Source organism: Staurois parvus, unplaced genomic scaffold (assembly GCF_062004578.1).
Source record: "Staurois parvus isolate SC_StPar_1 unplaced genomic scaffold, SC_StPar_1.0 ptg001876l, whole genome shotgun sequence".
NCBI classification, from domain to species: domain Eukaryota; kingdom Metazoa; phylum Chordata; class Amphibia; order Anura; family Ranidae; genus Staurois; species Staurois parvus.
The window spans coordinates 8,293-28,779 of NW_028319672.1; the positions used below are offsets into that span (position 1 = coordinate 8,293).

General features: G+C 49.1%; 1 protein-coding gene across 1 annotated transcript; it reads right to left on the reverse strand.

Annotated features, from left to right (window-relative positions):
• Positions 1 to 11,490: 11,490 nt before the first annotated feature.
• LOC149433932 (G protein-coupled receptor 39-like) lies at positions 11,491 to 19,910 on the reverse strand. Its single transcript, XM_089664272.1, has 2 exons — positions 18,817 to 19,910; positions 11,491 to 11,582 (listed from the first exon to the last, which is right to left on the reverse strand). The coding sequence occupies exons 1-2, from the start codon at positions 19,655 to 19,657 to the stop codon at positions 11,491 to 11,493; spliced, it is 933 nt and encodes a 310-aa protein (XP_089520398.1). The 5' UTR covers positions 19,658 to 19,910.
• Between the last annotated feature and the right edge of the window lie 577 nt (positions 19,911 to 20,487).

The following is a 20,487-nucleotide window of genomic DNA, read 5'->3' on the forward strand; positions in this document are numbered from 1 at the left end:
GCGTGGTGTATATAGGGAGGTGTATATAGATGAGGTGTATATAGGGAGGTGTATATAGGGAGGTGTATATAGCGTGGTGTATATAGGGAGGTGTATATAGGGAGGTGTATATAGGGAGGTGTATATAGGGTGGTGTATATAGCGTGGTGTATATAGGGAGGTGTATATAGGGAGGTGTATATAGGGTGGTGTATATAGCGTGGTGTATATAGGGAGGTGTATATAGCGTGGTGTATATAGCGTGGTGTATATAGCGTGGTGTATATAGCGTGGTGTATATAGGGAGGTTCGGGGTGATAGCATTGATCTCTCCCAGCCTCATGTCGCATATCCCCAACCAGTATCCTGTCCGCAGCCATCCCCTCCCCCCTCTATATAGAGGTGCGGACCTCTTTCCTCCTCATTTTGGTCTGATCTATATATAAAATGCTATTTTTCCCTCCAAGGTGTTCTCTGTAAGTCCGTATAGGAAGAATAGAGGGAACTAAAGGCACTTGAAGGTTAAACTAAGCCAGGGGTCTGCAACCTTTAAGACATAAAGAGCCACTTGGACCCGTTTCCGAGAGGGAAAAAAAGACTGGGAGCCGCAAAACCATTGCAACATTTAAAACAAATCCGACACTGCATATATTGCAAAAAACGCTCTGGTCATGAAGGGGGTTTAAGGGCCCAGTAAGCAAAGGGTTAATCAGGGCCACAGTGTATCGTCATAATCACAATCATAGCCTTAGGTCAGTGGTGGGCAACCTTTTTTTTCGACTGAGCCAAATCTCGCCAAAACCACGATTGAAATTTATTTTGAGAGAAACATTTTTAAAACTGAAAATACATCCCCCATATAGTAATTCATCCCCCATATAGTAATTCATCCCCCATAGTAATTCATCCCCCCTATAGTAATTCATCCCCCATAGTAATTCATCCCCCATATAGTAATTCATCCCCCATATAGTAATTCATCCCCCCTATAGTAATTCATCCCCCATAGTAATTCATCCCCCCTATAGTAATTCATCCCCCATATAGTAATTAATCCCCCCTATAGTAATTCATCCCCCATATAGTAATTCATCCCCCATATAGTAATTAATCCCCCATATAGTAATTCATCCCCCATATAGTAATTCATCCCCCATATAGTAATTCATCCCCCATAGTAATTCATCCCCCCTATAGTAATTCATCCCCCATAGTAATTCATCCCCCATATAGTAATTCATCCCCCATATAGTAATTCATCCCCCATATAGTAATTCATCCCCCCTATAGTAATTCATCCCCCATATAGTAATTCATCCCCCATATAGTAATTCATCCCCCATATAGTAATTCATCCCCCCTATAGTAATTCATCCCCCATATAGTAATTCATCCCCCATATAGTAATTAATCCCCCTTATAGTAATTCATCCTCCATAGTAATTCATCCCCCATATAGTAATTAATCCCCCCTATAGTAATTCATCCCCCATATAGTAATTCATCCCCCATATAGTAATTCATCCCCCCTATAGTAATTCATCCCCCCTATAGTAATTCATCCCCCATATAGTAATTCATCCCCCCTATAGTAATTCATCCCCCCTATAGTAATTCATTCCCCATATTGTGTGAATTCACTTACCTTTGCTCCACGCGTTCCTCTCGCTGCGTTCCCGCGCCGTTCTGGTCTTCAGGGCGGACTGTGAGAGGAGAGGAGTTCGTCACGCTGCCCCGCCTACATCCGGGCTGCCCCGCCTACATCCTGACAGCCAATGTTTGCCAGCGGGCGCCCGGCACACAGAAGATCTGCATTAAAAGAGCCGCGGCTTGCCGACCCTATTGCCTGTCACCTGGTGGGCAGTGTGCTCCGGAGCCGCAGGAAAGGTGAAAAAGAGCCGCATGCGGCTCCGGAGCCGCGGGTTGCCGACACCCGAACTAAGCTTTTTGTCATCTAATGGTCCTCTAAGGGGGCGTGGCAGGGGGCGTGGCAGGGGGCGTATCCAATGTCTACATACATTTGCTAATAGGTGTTCCTCCTTCCCATCTCAGAAAGTTGGGAGGTGCGAGTTCCTGCTGGTCGGGATCCACTCTGGAATCTTGGATGGATTCCTTCTACTCTCTATACACTGTCAGATGTGATCCAGTTCCTACTGGTAGAGGTCCTGGACTGTCTAGATGGATCCAAGGGCAGCGACCAATGAGAAGGACTTGTTCATCCCAGCTTGTGGGATCCATTAGCCAATACCTTGTGGAAGAAGATTCAGAATTCTGCTTTAATCCTTGGGAAACAGATCTCTGGAGATCATTATTATCATCAGGGAGGCAATACAGGACCTTTAGAAGAGCAGATATGAAGAAGGGAACCCAGCCCATTGTTGCACCGTCGCCATGTTTCACAGTTCTTACCCAAAAGCTGGTTTGTGATTTTTATGTAAATAATTCATCAACATTTCCTCCTGACCAGATATGGTGCAGACAATTCTGAAGGTCTTGTGTGTGCCGGGATGTCGCCGCCATCCACCGTCTCCTGTAAATTCTGATCGTGTGTCAGGAAAGGAACATAAAGTGAATTTCCTGAACGTCTCAGAGATTTGTAGGGATCTGGGAGCCGAGTCGGGATTCTGGTTAAAGGAAGACCAGCGTGAAACATTACGGCTATTAAATTGCACAAACTCAATTTCCAGCCATTACAGACGGCGCTCCGTCATCTTCTCTGCACAATAAAATTCATGTTCTGTATCATTACCAAAACATTATGTTAGGGGACTCGGCCGCCAGGCGTAGCTCAGGGAGAGCTCAGGGTCCTGGAGAGGAGCGACGGAGATGTTCTGCAGCCACCAAAATCTACAATCCTTTGTCCTAAGTCCTCTGTACATACCGACTACAACATGCCTGGCGATCCCTACAACATACCGACTACAACATGCCTGGCGATCCCTACAACATACCGACTACAACATGCCTGGCGATCCCTACAACATGCCTGGCGATCCCTACAACATACTGACTACAACATGCCTGGCGATCCCTACAACATACCGACTACAACATGCCTGGCGATCCCTACAACATACTGACTACAACATGCCTGGCGATCCCTACAACATACTGACTACAACATGCCTGGCGATCCCTACAACATACTGACTACAACATGCCTGGCGATCCCTACAACATACTGACTACAACATGCCTGGCGATCCCTACAACATACTGACTACAACATGCCTGGCGATCCCTACAACATACTGACTACAACATGCCCGGCGATCCCTACAACATACCGACTACAACATGCCCGGCGATCCCTACAACATACTGACTACAACATGCCTGGCGATCCCTACAACATACTAACTACAATATGCCTGGCGATCCCTACAACATGCCTGGCGATCCCTACAACATACCGACTACAACATGCCTGGCGATCCCTACAACATACTGACTACAACATGCCTGGCGATCCCTACACCATGTCCGGCGATCCCTACAACATACTGACTACAACATGCCTGGCGATCCCTACAACATACTGACTACAACATGCCTGGCGATCCCTACAACATACTGACTACAACATGCCCGGCGATCCCTACAACATACCAACTACAACATGCCCAGCGATCCCTACAACATACCGACTACAACATGCCCAGCGATCCCTACAACATACCAACTACAACATGCCCAGCGATCCCTACAACATACCGACTACAGCATGCCGGGCGATCCCTACAACATGCCGACTACAACATGCCTGGCGATCCCTACAACATGCCTGGCGATCCCTACAACATGCCGACTACAACATGCCCGGCGATCCCTACATGTCCGGCGATCCCTACAACATACTGACTACAACATGCCCGGCGATCCCTACAACATACTGACTACAACATGCCCGGCGATCCCTACAACATACCGACTACAACATGCCCGGCGATCCCTACAACGTGCCCGGCGATCCCTACAACATACCGACTACAACATGCCTGGCGATCCCTACAACATACCGACTACAACATGCCTGGCGATCCCTACAACATACCGACTACAGCATGCCGGGCGATCCCTACAACATGCCGACTACAACATGCCTGGCGATCCCTACAACATGCCTGGCGATCCCTACAACATGCCGACTACAACATGCCCGGCGATCCCTACATGTCCGGCGATCCCTACAACATACTGACTACAACATGCCCGGCGATCCCTACAACATACTGACTACAACATGCCCGGCGATCCCTACAACATACCGACTACAACATGCCCGGCGATCCCTACAACGTGCCCGGCGATCCCTACAACATACCGACTACAACATGCCTGGCGATCCCTACAACATACCGACTACAACATGCCCAGCCCTGGGAGAGAACACAGAGGGAAGGGTCCAATCACAGGGGACGATGGGAGGGAACACAGAGGGAAGGGTCCAATCACAGGGGACGATGGGAGGGAACACAGAGGGAAGGGACCAATCACAGGGGACGATGGGAGGGAACACAGAGGGAAGGGACCAATCACAGGGGACGATGGGAGGGAACACAGTGGGAAGGGACCAATCACTGGGGACGATGGGAGGGAACACAGAGGGAAGGGACCAATCACAGGGGACGATGGGAGGGAACACAGAGGGAAGGGACCAATCACAGGGGATGATGGGAGGGAACACAGAGGGAAGGGACCAATCACAGGGGACGATGGGAGGGAACACAGAGGGAAGGGACCAATCACAGGGGACGATGGGAGGGAACACAGAGGGAAGGGACCAATCACAGGGGATGATGGGAGGGAACACAGAGGGAAGGGACCAATCACAGGGGACGATGGGAGGGAACACAGAGGGAAGGGACCAATCACAGGGGACGATGGGAGGGAACACAGAGGGAAGGGACCAATCACAGGGGACGATGGGAGGGAACACAGAGGGAAGGGACCAATCACAGGGGACGATGGGAGGGAACACAGAGGGATGGCAGTTATGGTTCAGTATAATTGTCCTCCTATAGGACATTCTGTCAGGGACTGTACTCCGTGTTTTATGGACAGAGCACTGACTGAGGGTATCTACATCTAAAAACTAAAATGTCATATTGAGGTGACTGCATTTGTTTTCTTTTTGTATATTTTTCTTCTTTATTTTTACCCAGTGATCCTGCAAATAACGCACAGCCAAGAAATGGCCGAACAGGACAACACAGAGCCAAGGAATGGCCGAACAGGACAACACAGAGCCAAGAAATGGCCGAACAGGACAACGCACAGCCAAGACATAGCCGAACAGGACAACACAGAGCCAAGAAATGGCCGAACAGGACAACGCACAGCCAAGAAATGGCCGAACAGGACAACACAGAGCCAAGGAATGGCCGAACAGGACAACACAGAGCCAAGAAATGGCCGAACAGGACAACACAGAGCCAAGAAATGGCCGAACAGGACAACACAGAGCCAAGAAATGGCCGAACAGGACAACACGGAGCCAAGAAATGGCCGAACAGGACAACACAGAGCCAAGAAATGGCCGAACAGGACAACGCACAGCCAAGAAATGGCCGAACAGGACAACACAGAGCCAAGAAATGGCCGAACAGGACAACGCACAGCCAAGAAATGGCCGAACAGGACAACGCACAGCCAGATTTCGGGAAACTGTAACTATATGTAGGCAACAAACGGGCAGTATGTGACAACTGTGAGAATATGAGGGCAAGAAAGAGACAATCATTACAAGATGTGGGAAAAAAACGAATCATTGTGATAACATGAGCCTAATACACCAGAAGGCAATAACGTGGGTGGGAGATGGGCCATGATCTCTATGATTGGGCCATGATCTCTATGATTGGGCAATAATCTCTATGACTGGGCCATGATCTCTATGATTGGGCAATGATCTCTATGATTGGGCAATGATCTCTATGATTGGGCAATGATCTCTATGATTGGGCAATAATCTCTATGATTGGGCCATGATCTCTATGATTGGGCAATGATCTCTATGATTGGGCAATAATCTCTATGACTGGGCAATGATCTCTATAACTGGGCAATGATCTCTATGATTGGGCAATGATCTCTATGATTGGGCCATGATCTCTATGATTGGGCCATGATCTCTATGATTGGGCAATGATCTCTATGATTGGGCAATGATCTCTATGATTGGGCAATGATCTCTATGATTGGGCCATGATCTCTATGATTGGGCCATGATCTCTATGATTGGGCAATGATCTCTATGATTGGGCAATGATCTCTATGACTGGGCCATGATCTCTATGATTGGGCCATGATCTCTATGATTGGGCAATAATCTCTATGACTGGGCCATGATCTCTATGATTGGGCAATGATCTCTATGATTGGGCAATGATCTCTATGATTGGGCAATGATCTCTATGATTGGGCCATGATCTCTATAACTGGGCAATAATCTCTATGATTGGGCAATAATCTCTATGATTGGGCCATGATCTCTATGATTGGGCAATGATCTCTATGATTGGGCAATAATCTCTATGACTGGGCAATGATCTCTATAACTGGGCAATGATCTCTATGATTGGGCAATGATCTCTATGATTGGGCCATGATCTCTATGATTGGGCCATGATCTCTATGATTGGGCAATGATCTCTATGATTGGGCAATGATCTCTATGACTGGGCAATGATCTCTATGACTGGGCCATGATCTCTATGATTGGGCCATGATCTCTATGACTGGGCAATGATCTCTATGACTGGGCAATGATCTCTATAACTGGGCAATGATCTCTATGATTGGGCAATGATCTCTATGATTGGGCCATGATCTCTATGATTGGGCAATGATCTCTATGATTGGGCCATGATCTCTATGATTGGGCAATGATCTCTATGACTGGGCAATGATCTCTATGACTGGGCAATGATCTCTATGATTGGGCAATGATCTCTATAACTGGGCAATGATCTCTATGATTGGGCCATGATCTCTATGACTGGGCAATGATCTCTATGATTGGGCCATGATCTCTATGATTGGGCCATGATCTCTATGATTGGGCCATGATCTCTATGATTGGGCAATGATCTCTATAACTGGGCCATGATCTCTATGATTGGGCAATGATCTCTATGATTGGGCCATGATCTCTATGATTGGGCAATGATCTCTATGATTGGGCAATGATCTCTATGATTGGGCCATGATCTCTATGATTGGGCCATGATCTCTATGATTGGGCAATGATCTCTATGATTGGGCAATGATCTCTATGATTGAGCAATGATCTCTATGATTGGGCCATGATCTCTATGATTGGGCAATGATCTCTATAACTGGGCAATAATCTCTATGACTGGGCCATGATCTCTATGGTTGGGCCATGATCTCTATGATTGGGCCACGATCTCTATGATTGGGCCACGATCTCTATGATTGGGCCACGATCTCTATGATTGGGCCACGATCTCTATGACTGGGCAACGATCTCTATGATTGGGCAACGATCTCTATGATTGGGCAATGATCTCTATGATTGGGCAATAATCTCTATGATTGGGCCATGATCTCTATGATTGGGCCATGATCTCTATGATTGGGCAATGATCTCTATGATTGGGCCATGATCTCTATGATTGGGCAATGATCTCTATAACTGAGCAATGATCTCTATGATTGGGTAATGATCTCTATGATTGGGCAATGATCTCTATAACTGGGCAATAATCTCTATGATTGGGCAATGATCTCTATGATTGGGCAATAAACAGGCAATCTTTACCCCACACCTCTTGTTTGCTCCATTGTCCATCATCCGGTCTGCAGCCAGTGAGCAGCTTGTTCCTGGAATCCATCAAACCCCACAATGTTTCCTCCTCTACTGACTCCAATAATATAAACTTGTCAGTGAAATGGATGTTTTTGCCCCAAAATTGAGAGTTCTTTATTTCTCGGTCAGAGTCGCGACTCTCAGAAGAAAACGAAGAAGTCTCCCGATTGTTGTGGAAATGAGAAGACAGAACCTGAAAATTTGATTCAGAATCTCATCCCCGGAGCTCGATAATTACTCACGCTTGCTTTCAATAAACACGGCGGCTGACATGAAACGCTCCACTCCAGAAACGGCGAAAAAGCTTTAAAATGGAAATTAATGAATATAAATGTATAAATTATCATTATTTTCTCAAAGGGAGAAATTATTTTTTGATAATACATTCAGAATTATGCCGGGACAGAAATGTCAATTACATTCTTAGAGCTGCGGAGATGCTGATTTGTATAATGGAGAGGCAGAGCGAAGGAACTACAGAGACGATGGAGAGGCAGAGCGAAGGAACTACAGAGACGATGGAGAGGCAGAGCGAAGGAACTACAGAGACGACGGAGAGGCAGAGCGAAGGAGCTACAGAGACGCTGGAGAGGCAGAGCGAAGGAACTACAGAGACGATGGAGAGGCAGAGCGAAGGAACTACAGAGACGACGGAGAGGCAGAGCGAAGGAACTACAGAGACGACGGAGAGGCAGAGCGAAGGAGCTACAGAGACGCTGGAGAGGCAGAGCGAAGGAACTACAGAGACGACGGAGAGGCAGAGCGAAGGAACTACAGAGACGACGGAGAGGCAGAGCGAAGGAACTACAGAGACGCTGGAGAGGCAGAGCGAAGGAACTACAGAGACGACGGAGAGGCAGAGCGAAGGAACTACAGAGACGATGGAGAGGCAGAGCGAAGGAACTACAGAGACGATGGAGAGGCAGAGTGAAGGAACTACAGAGACGACGGAGAGGCAGAGCGAAGGAACTACAGAGACGATGGAGAAGCAGAGCGAAGGAACTACAGAGACGATGGAGAGGCAGAGCGAAGGAACTACAGAGACGATGGAGAGGCAGAGCGAAGGAACTACAGAGACGATGGAGAGGCAGAGCGAAAGAACTACAGAGACGATGGAGAGGCAGAGCGAAGGAACTACAGAGACGATGGAGAGGCAGAGCGAAGGAACTACAGAGACGATGGAGAGGCAGAGCGAAGGAACTACAGAGACGATGGAGAGGCAGAGCAAAGGAACTACAGAGACGATGGAGATGCAGAGCGAAGGAACTACAGAGACGATGGAGAGGCAGAGCGAAGGAACTACAGAGACGATGGAGAGGCAGAGCGAAGGAACTACAGAGACGATGGAGATGCAGAGCGAAGGAACTACAGAGACGATGGAGAGGCAGAGCGAAGGAACTACAGAGACGATGGAGAGGCAGAGCGAAGGAGCTACAGAGACGCTGGAGAGGCAGAGCGAAGGAACTACAGAGACGACGGAGAGGCAGAGCGAAGGAACTACAGAGACGACGGAGAGGCAGAGCGAAGGAACTACAGAGACGCTGGAGAGGCAGAGCGAAGGAACTACAGAGACGACGGAGAGGCAGAGCGAAGGAACTACAGAGACGATGGAGAGGCAGAGCGAAGGAACTACAGAGACGACGGAGAGGCAGAGCGAAGGAACTACAGAGACGATGGAGAGGCAGAGCGAAGGAACTACAGAGACGATGGAGAGGCAGAGCGAAGGAACTACAGAGACGATGGAGATGCAGAGCGAAGGAACTACAGAGACGATGGAGAGGCAGAGCGAAGGAACTACAGAGACGACGGAGAGGCAGAGCGAAGGAACTACAGAGACGACGGAGAGGCAGAGCGAAGGAACTACAGAGACGATGGAGAGGCAGAGCGAAGGAACTACAGAGACGACGGAGAGGCAGAGCGAAGGAACTACAGAGACGACGGAGAGGCAGAGCGAAGGAACTACATAGACGACGGAGAGGCAGAGCGAAGGAACTACAGAGACGACGGAGAGGCAGAGCGAAGGAACTACAGAGACGACGGAGAGGCAGAGCGAAGGAACTACAGAGACGACGGAGAGGCAGAGCGAAGGAACTACAGAGACGATGGAGAGGCAGAGCGAAGGAACTACAGAGACGATGGAGAGGCAGAGCGAAGGAACGACAGAGACGACGGAGAGGCAGAGCGAAGGAGCTACAGAGACGACGGAGAGGCAGAGCGAAGGAACTACAGAGACGACGGAGAGGCAGAGCGAAGGAGCTACAGAGACGATGGAGAGGCAGAGTGAAGGAGCTACAGAGACGACGGAGAGGCAGAGCGAAGGAGCTACAGAGACGATGGAGAGGCAGAGCGAAGGAATTACAGAGACGATGGAGAGGCAGAGCGAAGGAACTACAGAGACGATGGAGAGGCAGAGCGAAGGAACTACAGAGACGACGGAGAGGCAGAGCGAAGGAACTACAGAGACGATGGAGAGGCAGAGCGAAGGAACTACAGAGACGATGGAGAGGCAGAGCGAAGGAACTACAGAGACGACGGAGAGGCAGAGCGAAGGAACTACAGAGACGAATAAATAACGTTCCTTCTGTCCCACAATCCCAGATCATTGTTGTGTTGTAGATAAAAACCTTCCATCATCCTTCAAGACAGGAACACCCATCATCCTTCAAGACAGGAACCCCCATCATCCAGCAAGACAGGAACCCCCATCATCCTGCGAGACGGGAACCCCCATCATCCTGCAAGACGGGAACCCCCATCATCCAGCAAGACAGGAACCCCCATCATCCTGCGAGACGGGAACCCCCATCATCCTGCAAAACAGGAACCCCCATCATCCTGCGAGACGGGAACACCCATCATCCTTCGAGACGGGAACCCCCATCATCCTGCGAGACGGGAACCCCCATCATCCTGCAAAACAGCAACCCCCATCATCCTGCGAGACGGGAACACCCATCATCCTTCAAGACGGGAACACCCATCATCCTGCAAGACAGGAACACCCATCATCCTTCAAGACATGAACCTCCATCATCCAGCAAGACAGGAACCCCCATCATCCTGCGAGACGGGAACCCCCATCATCCTGCAAGACATGAACCCCCATCATCCAGCAAGACGGGAACCCCCATCATCCTGCGAGACGGGAACCCCCATCATCCTGCAAGACGGGAACCCCCATCATCCAGCAAGACAGGAACCCCCATCATCCTGCGAGACGGGAACCCCCATCATCCTGCAAAACGGGAACCCCCATCATCCTGCGAGACGGGAACCCCCATCATCCTGCGAGACGGGAACCCCCATCATCCTGCGAGACGGGAACCCCCATCATCCTGCGAGACGGGAACCCCCATCATCCTTCAAGACATGAACCCCCATCATCCTTTGAGATAGGGACCCCCATCATCCTACGTGGTCCTTCATGTAGGATGTGTATACACATCAAATCGATTGTTTCTGCTTCCACTTTGCCTTTCTGGTAGATCGATAGCAGATTGTATAGAGATTGTACAATCGAGTTGTAGGACGGGAGGCGGGTCTCCGTGTTCTACATTCATACGAGGGGCACAGACTACATCTTACTAATCAGATGGAGGGATTGTATGAAATCGGTTTTATTGTCAGTTCTCGTGTCGGTCTGAGGTGTGTGGCTGTCACCGTCTGTGGAATGCCTCTCATTGGTCATGGTGGGCGGCGGCTCTGTGGTTGGATGGAGTGTATGGAGCGCTCCGTCTCCGCACTGAGAACGGCTCCGCTGGGATCTCGTCTGTTAAATTGATGGATTTGATAATCGTTTTTGGCACAGAACCGTTTCCTTCAGATGATTCCGTCTGTTCGCTGTGTATGGCGGCATTCTTTGAATGGCCCAACCCCGAAGATCGATGAGGAAATCGTCCCACCTGTCTGCGATGAAACCGGAATCTCGTCTCCCGATGTCAGATGGATGGAGGGCAATTCAACCGAGAAAGGAAAAAACGGTGATATGATTGTACAATGTCATCATATGAGACCAGCAGACAACGTCAATGTCACCGTCTGATCGATGTTTATAAACAATGTTACTTTGTATCTCTATCTCCCGTCTGATCGATGTTTATAAACAATGTTACTTTGTATCTCTATCTCCCGTCTGATCGATGTTTATAAACAATGTTACTTTGTATCTCTCTATCTCCCGTCTGAACAATGTTTATAAACAATGTTACTTTGTATCTCTCTATCTCCCGTCTGATCGATGTTTATAAACAATGTTACTTTGTATCTCTCCATCTCCCGTCTGATCGATGTTTATAAACAATGTTACTTTGTATCTCTCTATCTCCCGTCTGAACAATGTTTATAAACAATGTTACTTTGTATCTCTCTATCTCCCGTCTGATCGATGTTTATAAACAATGTTACTTTGTATCTCTCCATCCCCCGTCTGATCGATGTTTATAAACAATGTTACTTTGTATCTCTCTATCTCCCGTCTGATCGATGTTTATAAACAATGTTACTTTGTATCTCTCTATCTCCCGTCTGATCGATGTTTATAAACAATGTTACTTTGTATCTCTCTATCTCCCGTCTGATCGATGTTTATAAACAATGTTACTTTGTATCTCTCCATCCCCCGTCTGATCGATGTTTATAAACAATGTTACTTTGTATCTCTATCTCCCGTCTGATCGATGTTTATAAACAATGTTACTTTGTATCTCTATCTCCCGTCTGATCGATGTTTATAAACAATGTTACTTTGTATCTCTATCTCCCGTCTGATCGATGTTTATAAACAATGTTACTTTGTATCTCTATCTCCCGTCTGATCGATGTTTATAAACAATGTTACTTTGTATCTCTCTATCCCCCGTCTGATCGATGTTTATAAACAATGTTACGTTGTATCTCTCTATCTCCCGTCTGATCGATGTTTATAAACAATGTTACTTTGTATCTCTCCATCCCCCGTCTGATCGATGTTTATAAACAATGTTACTTTGTATCTCTCTATCCCCCATCTGATCGATGTTTATAAACAATGTTACTTTGTATCTCTATCTCCCGTCTGATCGATGTTTATAAACAATGTTACGTTGTATCTCTATCTCCCGTCTGATCGATGTTTATAAACAATGTTACTTTGTATCTCTATCTCCCGTCTGATCGATGTTTATAAACAATGTTACTTTGTATCTCTCTCTCCCGTCTGATCGATGTTTATAAACAATGTTACTTTGTATCTCTCTATCTCCCGTCTGATCGATGTTTATAAACAATGTTATGTTGTATCTCTATCTCCCGTCTGATCGATGTTTATAAACAATGTTACTTTGTATCTCTCCATCTCCCGTCTGATCGATGTTTATAAACAATGTTACTTTGTATCTCTATCTCCCGTCTAATCGTTGTTTATAAACAATGTTACTTTGTATCTCTATCTCCCGTCTGATCGATGTTTATAAACAATGTTACTTTGTATCTCTATCTCCCGTCTAATCGATGTTTATAAACAATGTTACTTTGTATCTCTCCATCTCCCGTCTGATCGATGTTTATAAACAATGTTACTTTGTATCTCTCTATCTCCCGTCTGATCGATGTTTATAAACAATGTTACTTTGTATCTCTATCTCCCGTCTGATCGATGTTTATAAACAATGTTACTTTGTATCTCTATCTCCCGTCTAATCGATGTTTATAAACAATGTTACTTTGTATCTCTATCTCCCGTCTAATCGATGTTTATAAACAATGTTACTTTGTATCTCCATCTCCCGTCTGATCGATGTTTATAAACAATGTTACTTTGTATCTCTCCATCCCCCGTCTGATCGATGTTTATAAACAATGTTACTTTGTATCTCTATCTCCCGTCTGATCGATGTTTATAAACAATGTTACTTTGTATCTCTCCATCTCCCGTCTGATCGATGTTTATAAACAATGTTACTTTGTATCTCTCTATCCCCGTCTGATCGATGTTTATAAACAATGTTACTTTGTATCTCTCTATCTCCCGTCTGATCGATGTTTATAAACAATGTTACTTTGTATCTCTATCTCCCGTCTAATCGTTGTTTATAAACAATGTTACTTTGTATCTCTATCTCCCGTCTGATCGATGTTTATAAACAATGTTACTTTGTATCTCTATCTCCCGTCTAATCGATGTTTATAAACAATGTTACTTTGTATCTCTCCATCTCCCGTCTGATCGATGTTTATAAACAATGTTACTTTGTATCTCTCTATCTCCCGTCTGATCGATGTTTATAAACAATGTTACTTTGTATCTCTATCTCCCGTCTGATCGATGTTTATAAACAATGTTACTTTGTATCTCTATCTCCCGTCTAATCGATGTTTATAAACAATGTTACTTTGTATCTCTATCTCCCGTCTAATCGATGTTTATAAACAATGTTACTTTGTATCTCCATCTCCCGTCTGATCGATGTTTATAAACAATGTTACTTTGTATCTCTCCATCCCCCGTCTGATCGATGTTTATAAACAATGTTACTTTGTATCTCTATCTCCCGTCTGATCGATGTTTATAAACAATGTTACTTTGTATCTCTCCATCTCCCGTCTGATCGATGTTTATAAACAATGTTACTTTGTATCTCTCCATCTCCCGTCTGATCGATGTTTATAAACAATGTTACTTTGTATCTCTCTATCCCCGTCTGATCGATGTTTATAAACAATGTTACTTTGTATCTCTCTATCTCCCGTCTGATCGATGTTTATAAACAATTTGTCGCACAGTTTTGTTTGTACAGGAGTGTGTAGCTCTGGTTGAGATGTTGGTTGCCATTGTTGGGGTCCTCGATGGTGTTGTCTATCTTCTCGCCTTTTTCTTGGCTTATATTAACCCTAAACCTGGCAGGATCTTACAATAGGGATTTGCCTCCCGTGGACTTTGGTGGGATTCCCCTCCCGTGGACTTTGGTGGGATTCACCTCCCATGGACTTTGGTGGGATTCACCTCTTTGCTCGGATTCAATGACATATCACCATCAGAGAGGGTCTCATATCACCATCAGAGAGGGTCTCATATCACCATCAGAGAGGGTCTCATATCACCATCAGAGAGGGTCTCATATCACCATCAGAGGGTGTAACGGAACCAGACCCCGACTGCACTCGGGTATTTCCATTAGACTCCCTTCCCTGTCCGAACACAGATCCCCGGACACCACCGCTGACCATACAGGAAATAGACGGCTTTATTGTAACATAGATACAAGATATATACACAGGGCGGGGCTATACACCCAGACAGGAAACACATCAGCAGGCCGTCCCATCAGGGGGAAGGGCTGCCGTAAACATTACATCCCATAATAGTTTGCTCTCAAGCAAGACACACAATAGAACAGTAGGATGCAGCCACATGGCAGAGAACAATGAACAACCCCCCCCCCCAATATTAGAACATTCCACCCTGTACCCCTAACAGGCACAGGGGGGCTTACACATAATAGGAACATGGGGAGCTGAGACAGGGGTCTCCCCACCTCTTCAAAGGGGGCTGTGTTTCCTGGGCCCCCCACCCAAAGTGAGCTGTGTTCCATGGGCCCCCCACCCAAAGTCACTCCCGTCACAGAGGGGGGCTCACACCACCACCAGAGGGGGGCTCATATTACCATCAGAGGGGGGCTCATTTCACCATTAGAGGGGGGCTCATATTACCACCAGAGGGGGGCTCATTTCACCATCAGGGGGGGGCTCATTTCACCATTAGAGGTGGGCTCATATCACCACCAGAGGGGGGCTCATTTCACCATCAGAGGGGGGCTCACATCACCATCAGAGGGGGGCTCACACCACCATCAGAGGGGGGCTGATACCACCACCAGAGGGGGGCTCATACCACCATCAGAGGGGGGCTGATACCACCATCAGAGGGGGGCTCATTACACCACCAGAGGGGGGGCTCATACCACCACCAGAGGGGGTCTCATACCACCATCAGAGGGGGGCTGATACCACCAGAGGGGGGGCTCATACCACCACCAGAGGGGGTCTCATACCACCATCAGAGGGGGGCTCATTACACCACAAGAGGGGGTTTCATATCACCACCAGAGGGGGGCTCATATCACCACTACAGGGGGGCTCATATCACCACCAGAGGGGGGCTCATATCACCATCAGAGGGGGGCTCATATCACCATCAGAGGGGGGCTCATATCACCACCAGAGGGGGTCTCATACCACCATCAGAGGGGGGCTCATACCACCATCAGAGGGGGGCTCATACCACCACAAGAGGGGGGCTCATACCACCACTACAGGGGGGCTCATCTCACCACCAGAGGGGGGCTCATCTCACCACCAGAGGGGGGCTCATCTCACCACCAGAGGGGGGCTCATATCACAAGGGGGGGCTCATATCACCACCAGAGGGGGACCTCATACCACCACCAGAGGGGGGCTCATACCACCATCATAGAGGGGCTCAAATCACCATCAGAGGGGGTTCATATCACCATCAGAGGGGGGCTCATACCACCACCAGAGGGGGGGCTCATATCACAAGGGGGGGCTCATACCACCACCAGAGGGGGGCTCATTTCACCATCAGAGGGGGGCTCATACCACCACCAGAGAGGGGCTCATTTCACCATCAGAGGGGGACCTCATACCACCACCAGAGGGGGGCTCATTTCACCATCAGAGGGGGACCTCATACCACCACCAGAGGGGGGCTCATTTCACCAAAGGGGGGCTCATATCACCATCAGAGGGGGGCTCATCTCACCACCAGAGGGGGGCTCATCTCACCACCAGAGGGGGGCTCATATCATAAGGGGGGGCTCATATCACCACCAGAGGGGGACCTCATACCACCACCAGAGGGGGGCTCATACCACCATCATAGAGGGGCTCATACCACCATCAGAGGGGGTTCATATCACCATCAGAGGGGGGCTCATACCACCACCAGAGGGGGGGCTCATATCACAAGGGGGGGCTCATACCACCATCAGAGGGGGACCTCATACCACCACCAGAGAGGGGCTCATTTCACCATCAGAGGGGGACCTCATACCACCACCAGAGGGGGGCTCATTTCACCATCAGAGGGGGACCTCATACCACCACAAGAGGGGGGCTCATTTCACCATCAAAGGGGGGCTCATATCACCATCAGAGGGGGGCTCATACCACCACCAGAGGGGGGCTCATACCACCAGAGGGGGGCTCATACCACCACAGAAGGGGGCTCAGTGACCAATCGAATGCTGTGACTCGTTGTACTTCGCTATGATCTCTCTAGCTCCGCCCCCAATATTTCCTCATTATTAGGGTCACAAGTCATATGGGGCATGGACCCTCAGAGTCGGGGGGTCACCTCCAGGCCCCAACTTCAACACTTCAATCTGATTGTACAATTTTACATTTGAGAAGTACAAAAATGAACCAACAGAACAAAGGACGGGATTGGATGAGGAGGGAGATAGGCGGAGTCTGAGGAATGTCACTGGAAGGTCTGTCTGGATGGATGGAAGGTGACCGATTGCTCAGACAGGTTCTCACATCCCACAGACGTTGGTCAATCGGAATGTGACCCGCCCTCAGCCCCTCGGAATGTGACCCGTCCTCAGCCCCTCGGAATGTGACCCGTCCTCAGCCCCTCGGAATGTGACCCGTCCTCAGCCCCTCGGAATGTGACCCGTCCTCAGCCCCTCGGAATGTGACCCGTCCTCAGCCCCTCGGAATGTGACCCGTCCTCAGCCCCTCGGAATGTGACCCGTCCTCAGCCCCTCGGAATGTGACCCGTCCTCAGCCCCTCGGAATGTGACCCGCCCTCAGCCCCTCGGAATGTGACCCGTCCTCAGCCCCTCGGAATGTGACCCGTCCTCAGCCCCTCGGAATGTGAGGCGTCCTCAGCCCCTCGGAATGTGAGGCGTCCTCAGCCCCTCGGAATGTGACCCGCCCTCAGCCCCTCGGAATGTGACCCGTCCTCAGCCCCTCGGAATGTGAGGCGTCCTCAGCCCCTCGGAATGTGACCCGTCCTCAGCCCCTCGGAATGTGACCCGCCCTCAGCCCCTCGGAATGTGACCCGTCCTCAGCCCCTCGGAATGTGAGGCGTCCTCAGCCCCTCGGAATGTGACCCGCCCTCAGCCCCTCGGAATGTGACCCGCCCTCAGCCCCTCGGAAATGTGACCCGCCCTCAGCCCCTCGGAATGTGACCCGCCCTCAGCCCCTCGGAATGTGACCCGCCCTCAGCCCCTCGGAATGTGACCCGTCCTCAGCCCCTCGGAATGTGACCCGCCCTCAGCCCCTCGGAATGTGACCCGTCCTCAGCCCCTCGGAATGTGACCCGCCCTCAGCCCCTCGGAATGTGACCCGTCCTCAGCCCCTCGGAATGGCGGGAACTTCGCTCGGATTCTCACAATGAAATCCTTTGTCTCGGATCGTCATATAGAGAGCCGGCCACCAGAGCCACATGGAGTCTGTCATCTCCTGGAAATGCCAGTTGCTCGGCTATTGGTGATAGAACTGCTATTGTTCTGTCATTGTTGACCTCACACGTTCCATCTCAGTGACAAAACCAATACTGACTTCACTGGTTACATGCTTGTTAAACTGCAAACACATTTTTTTAGGTCTGGATAGAGAAGGGAAGGACTAGAACCCTGCCGGGTTTTCCTGCTCTGTTGGGAGATTTCTCCTCACTTCCTGTCCCAGGGACCTGCCTGTTAGTGGAGGAGATTGTCCACCAGAGACACGGACACGAGGACAATGTTATTGTGGAGTCGGGGGATGGGGGAACCTCTGACTCTTGTCTGTTTCCTTCACTTCCTGTGAAAGGTTCCCGCAGGACAGGAAGTGGGGGGAAATCTCTAACAGAGCAGGAGAACCTGGCAGGGGTTCTAGTCCTTCCCCATGTTAAAATCAGAAGATCAGCAGAACTCCTTGCAGCAGCGTTACCGCCCCCCACCCCGCCCCTCCCCCATGTCTTCCTGTACAGGTCACCCTTAGGCAGGAGCACGACTTACCCAAGAAGATGATGGTCTGTTTGCGAGCTGAGCTGGCCTCTGAGCTGTTACTTTTAGTCATTTCGTTGGTCTCGGTGGTCCCAGGTGGACCCTTCACTGTGATGGTTCCTTTCTTGGCCGCCATCAGAGTCGCCATCATCTTCCGACACATGAAAGCCACGCAGGCCAGAACCGCGATGTAGACTACGAAGGCGCTGAAGATGCTGGCCTGGTAGGCCGACCACTTGGAATGAAGGTTGGTGCAAAGTGTCCTATTAGTGGTCAGATGAGAAGCGTTGGAGATGCTACATGGAGAGCGCCGGCCTGACATCGACCTCAGAGGATATTCCGCACCCATCGTGAAGACCAACGGTAAGGCCACACTGACCGAGGTCAGCCAAGCAAAGCAGATCATCAGCTTGACAGCGCGGGTGCCGGCAATCAGCTTGAAGCGGAAGGGGTGGCAGATGGCCATGTATCTCTCAAAGCTAAGTGTGGCCACGTGGAAGATGGTGGCGTAGCTACACGCCTCGAACAGGAAGCAGTAAATCTTACACGTGATGTTCCCGTAGGTGGAAGAAAATGGAAACCAGATGACAGAATACAGCTCCACCGGCATTCCCAGGAGGAGGACCAGCAGGTCTGAACAGGCCAGGCTCATCATGTGGTCGGTCACTCCTTTCTGTAGGTAGCCCTTGTCCCTCAGAACCTTGGTGGTCTGGATGGTGACACTGTTCCCGATGATCCCGGCCAGCAGAATCACTCCATACAGGACGGTCAGCGAGATTTTCACAGTCAGTTGTACCTCAAAATCCGTAACATGCGAGTGATCGATGAAGTCGGCGCAGGGATCTGCCGCCATCTCATAGGTCTGTGTGGTTCCTTCGGATGAACTAGGTCAGAGGGTGATCCCTACTGAGGTCCCCATAGTCCAGGCTAGACGTGGTGATCCACCCGTACGAGACGAGGACCGTGGTGATCCACCCGTACGAGACGAGGACCGTGGTGATCCACCCGTACGAGACGAGGACCGTGGTGATCCACCCGTACGAGACGAGGACCGTGGTGATCCACCCGTACGAGACGAGGACCGTGGTGATCCACCCGTACGAGACTCCTGGGCGAGGTGCGTGGACTGAGCTTCGCCCTCGTGAACTATGGCAGGCGTAGTCATTGTATGGACCGAGTTAAACATTTACCAGGCAGATCCACGTGTGGGAAGCACCAGATTGGGACCGAGATATTCTGCCGGGTGAACCTTGCCTGGACTGCAAACAGGAGGAACGACTTTTCTGTGTCATCGATCAATATATACACCCAGAATATACAGCACACCCCAATATATACACCCAGTATATACAGCACACCCCAATATATACACCCAGAATATACAGCACACCCCAATATATACACCCAGAATATACAGCACACCCCAATATATACACCCAGTATATACAGCACACCCCACTATATACACCCAGTATATACAGCACACCCCACTATATACACCCAGTATATACAGTACACCCCAATATATACACCCAGTATATACAGCACACCCCACTATATACACCCAGTATATACAGCACACCCCAATATATACACCCAGAATATACAGCACACCCCAATATATACACCCAGTATATACAGTACACCCCAATATATACACCCAGAATATACAGCACACCCCAA

Excerpts from the sequence above, each read along its gene's own strand:
- LOC149433932 (XM_089664272.1), bottom strand. The coding sequence starts at position 19,657 with ATGGCGGCAGATCCCTGCGCCGACTTCATCGATCACTCGCATGTTACG. Across the intron at positions 11,583-18,816 it reads ACAGACCATCATCTTCTTGG|ACGAGATCCCAGCGGAGCCG; the intron begins GTAAGTCGTGCT and ends TCAATTTAACAG.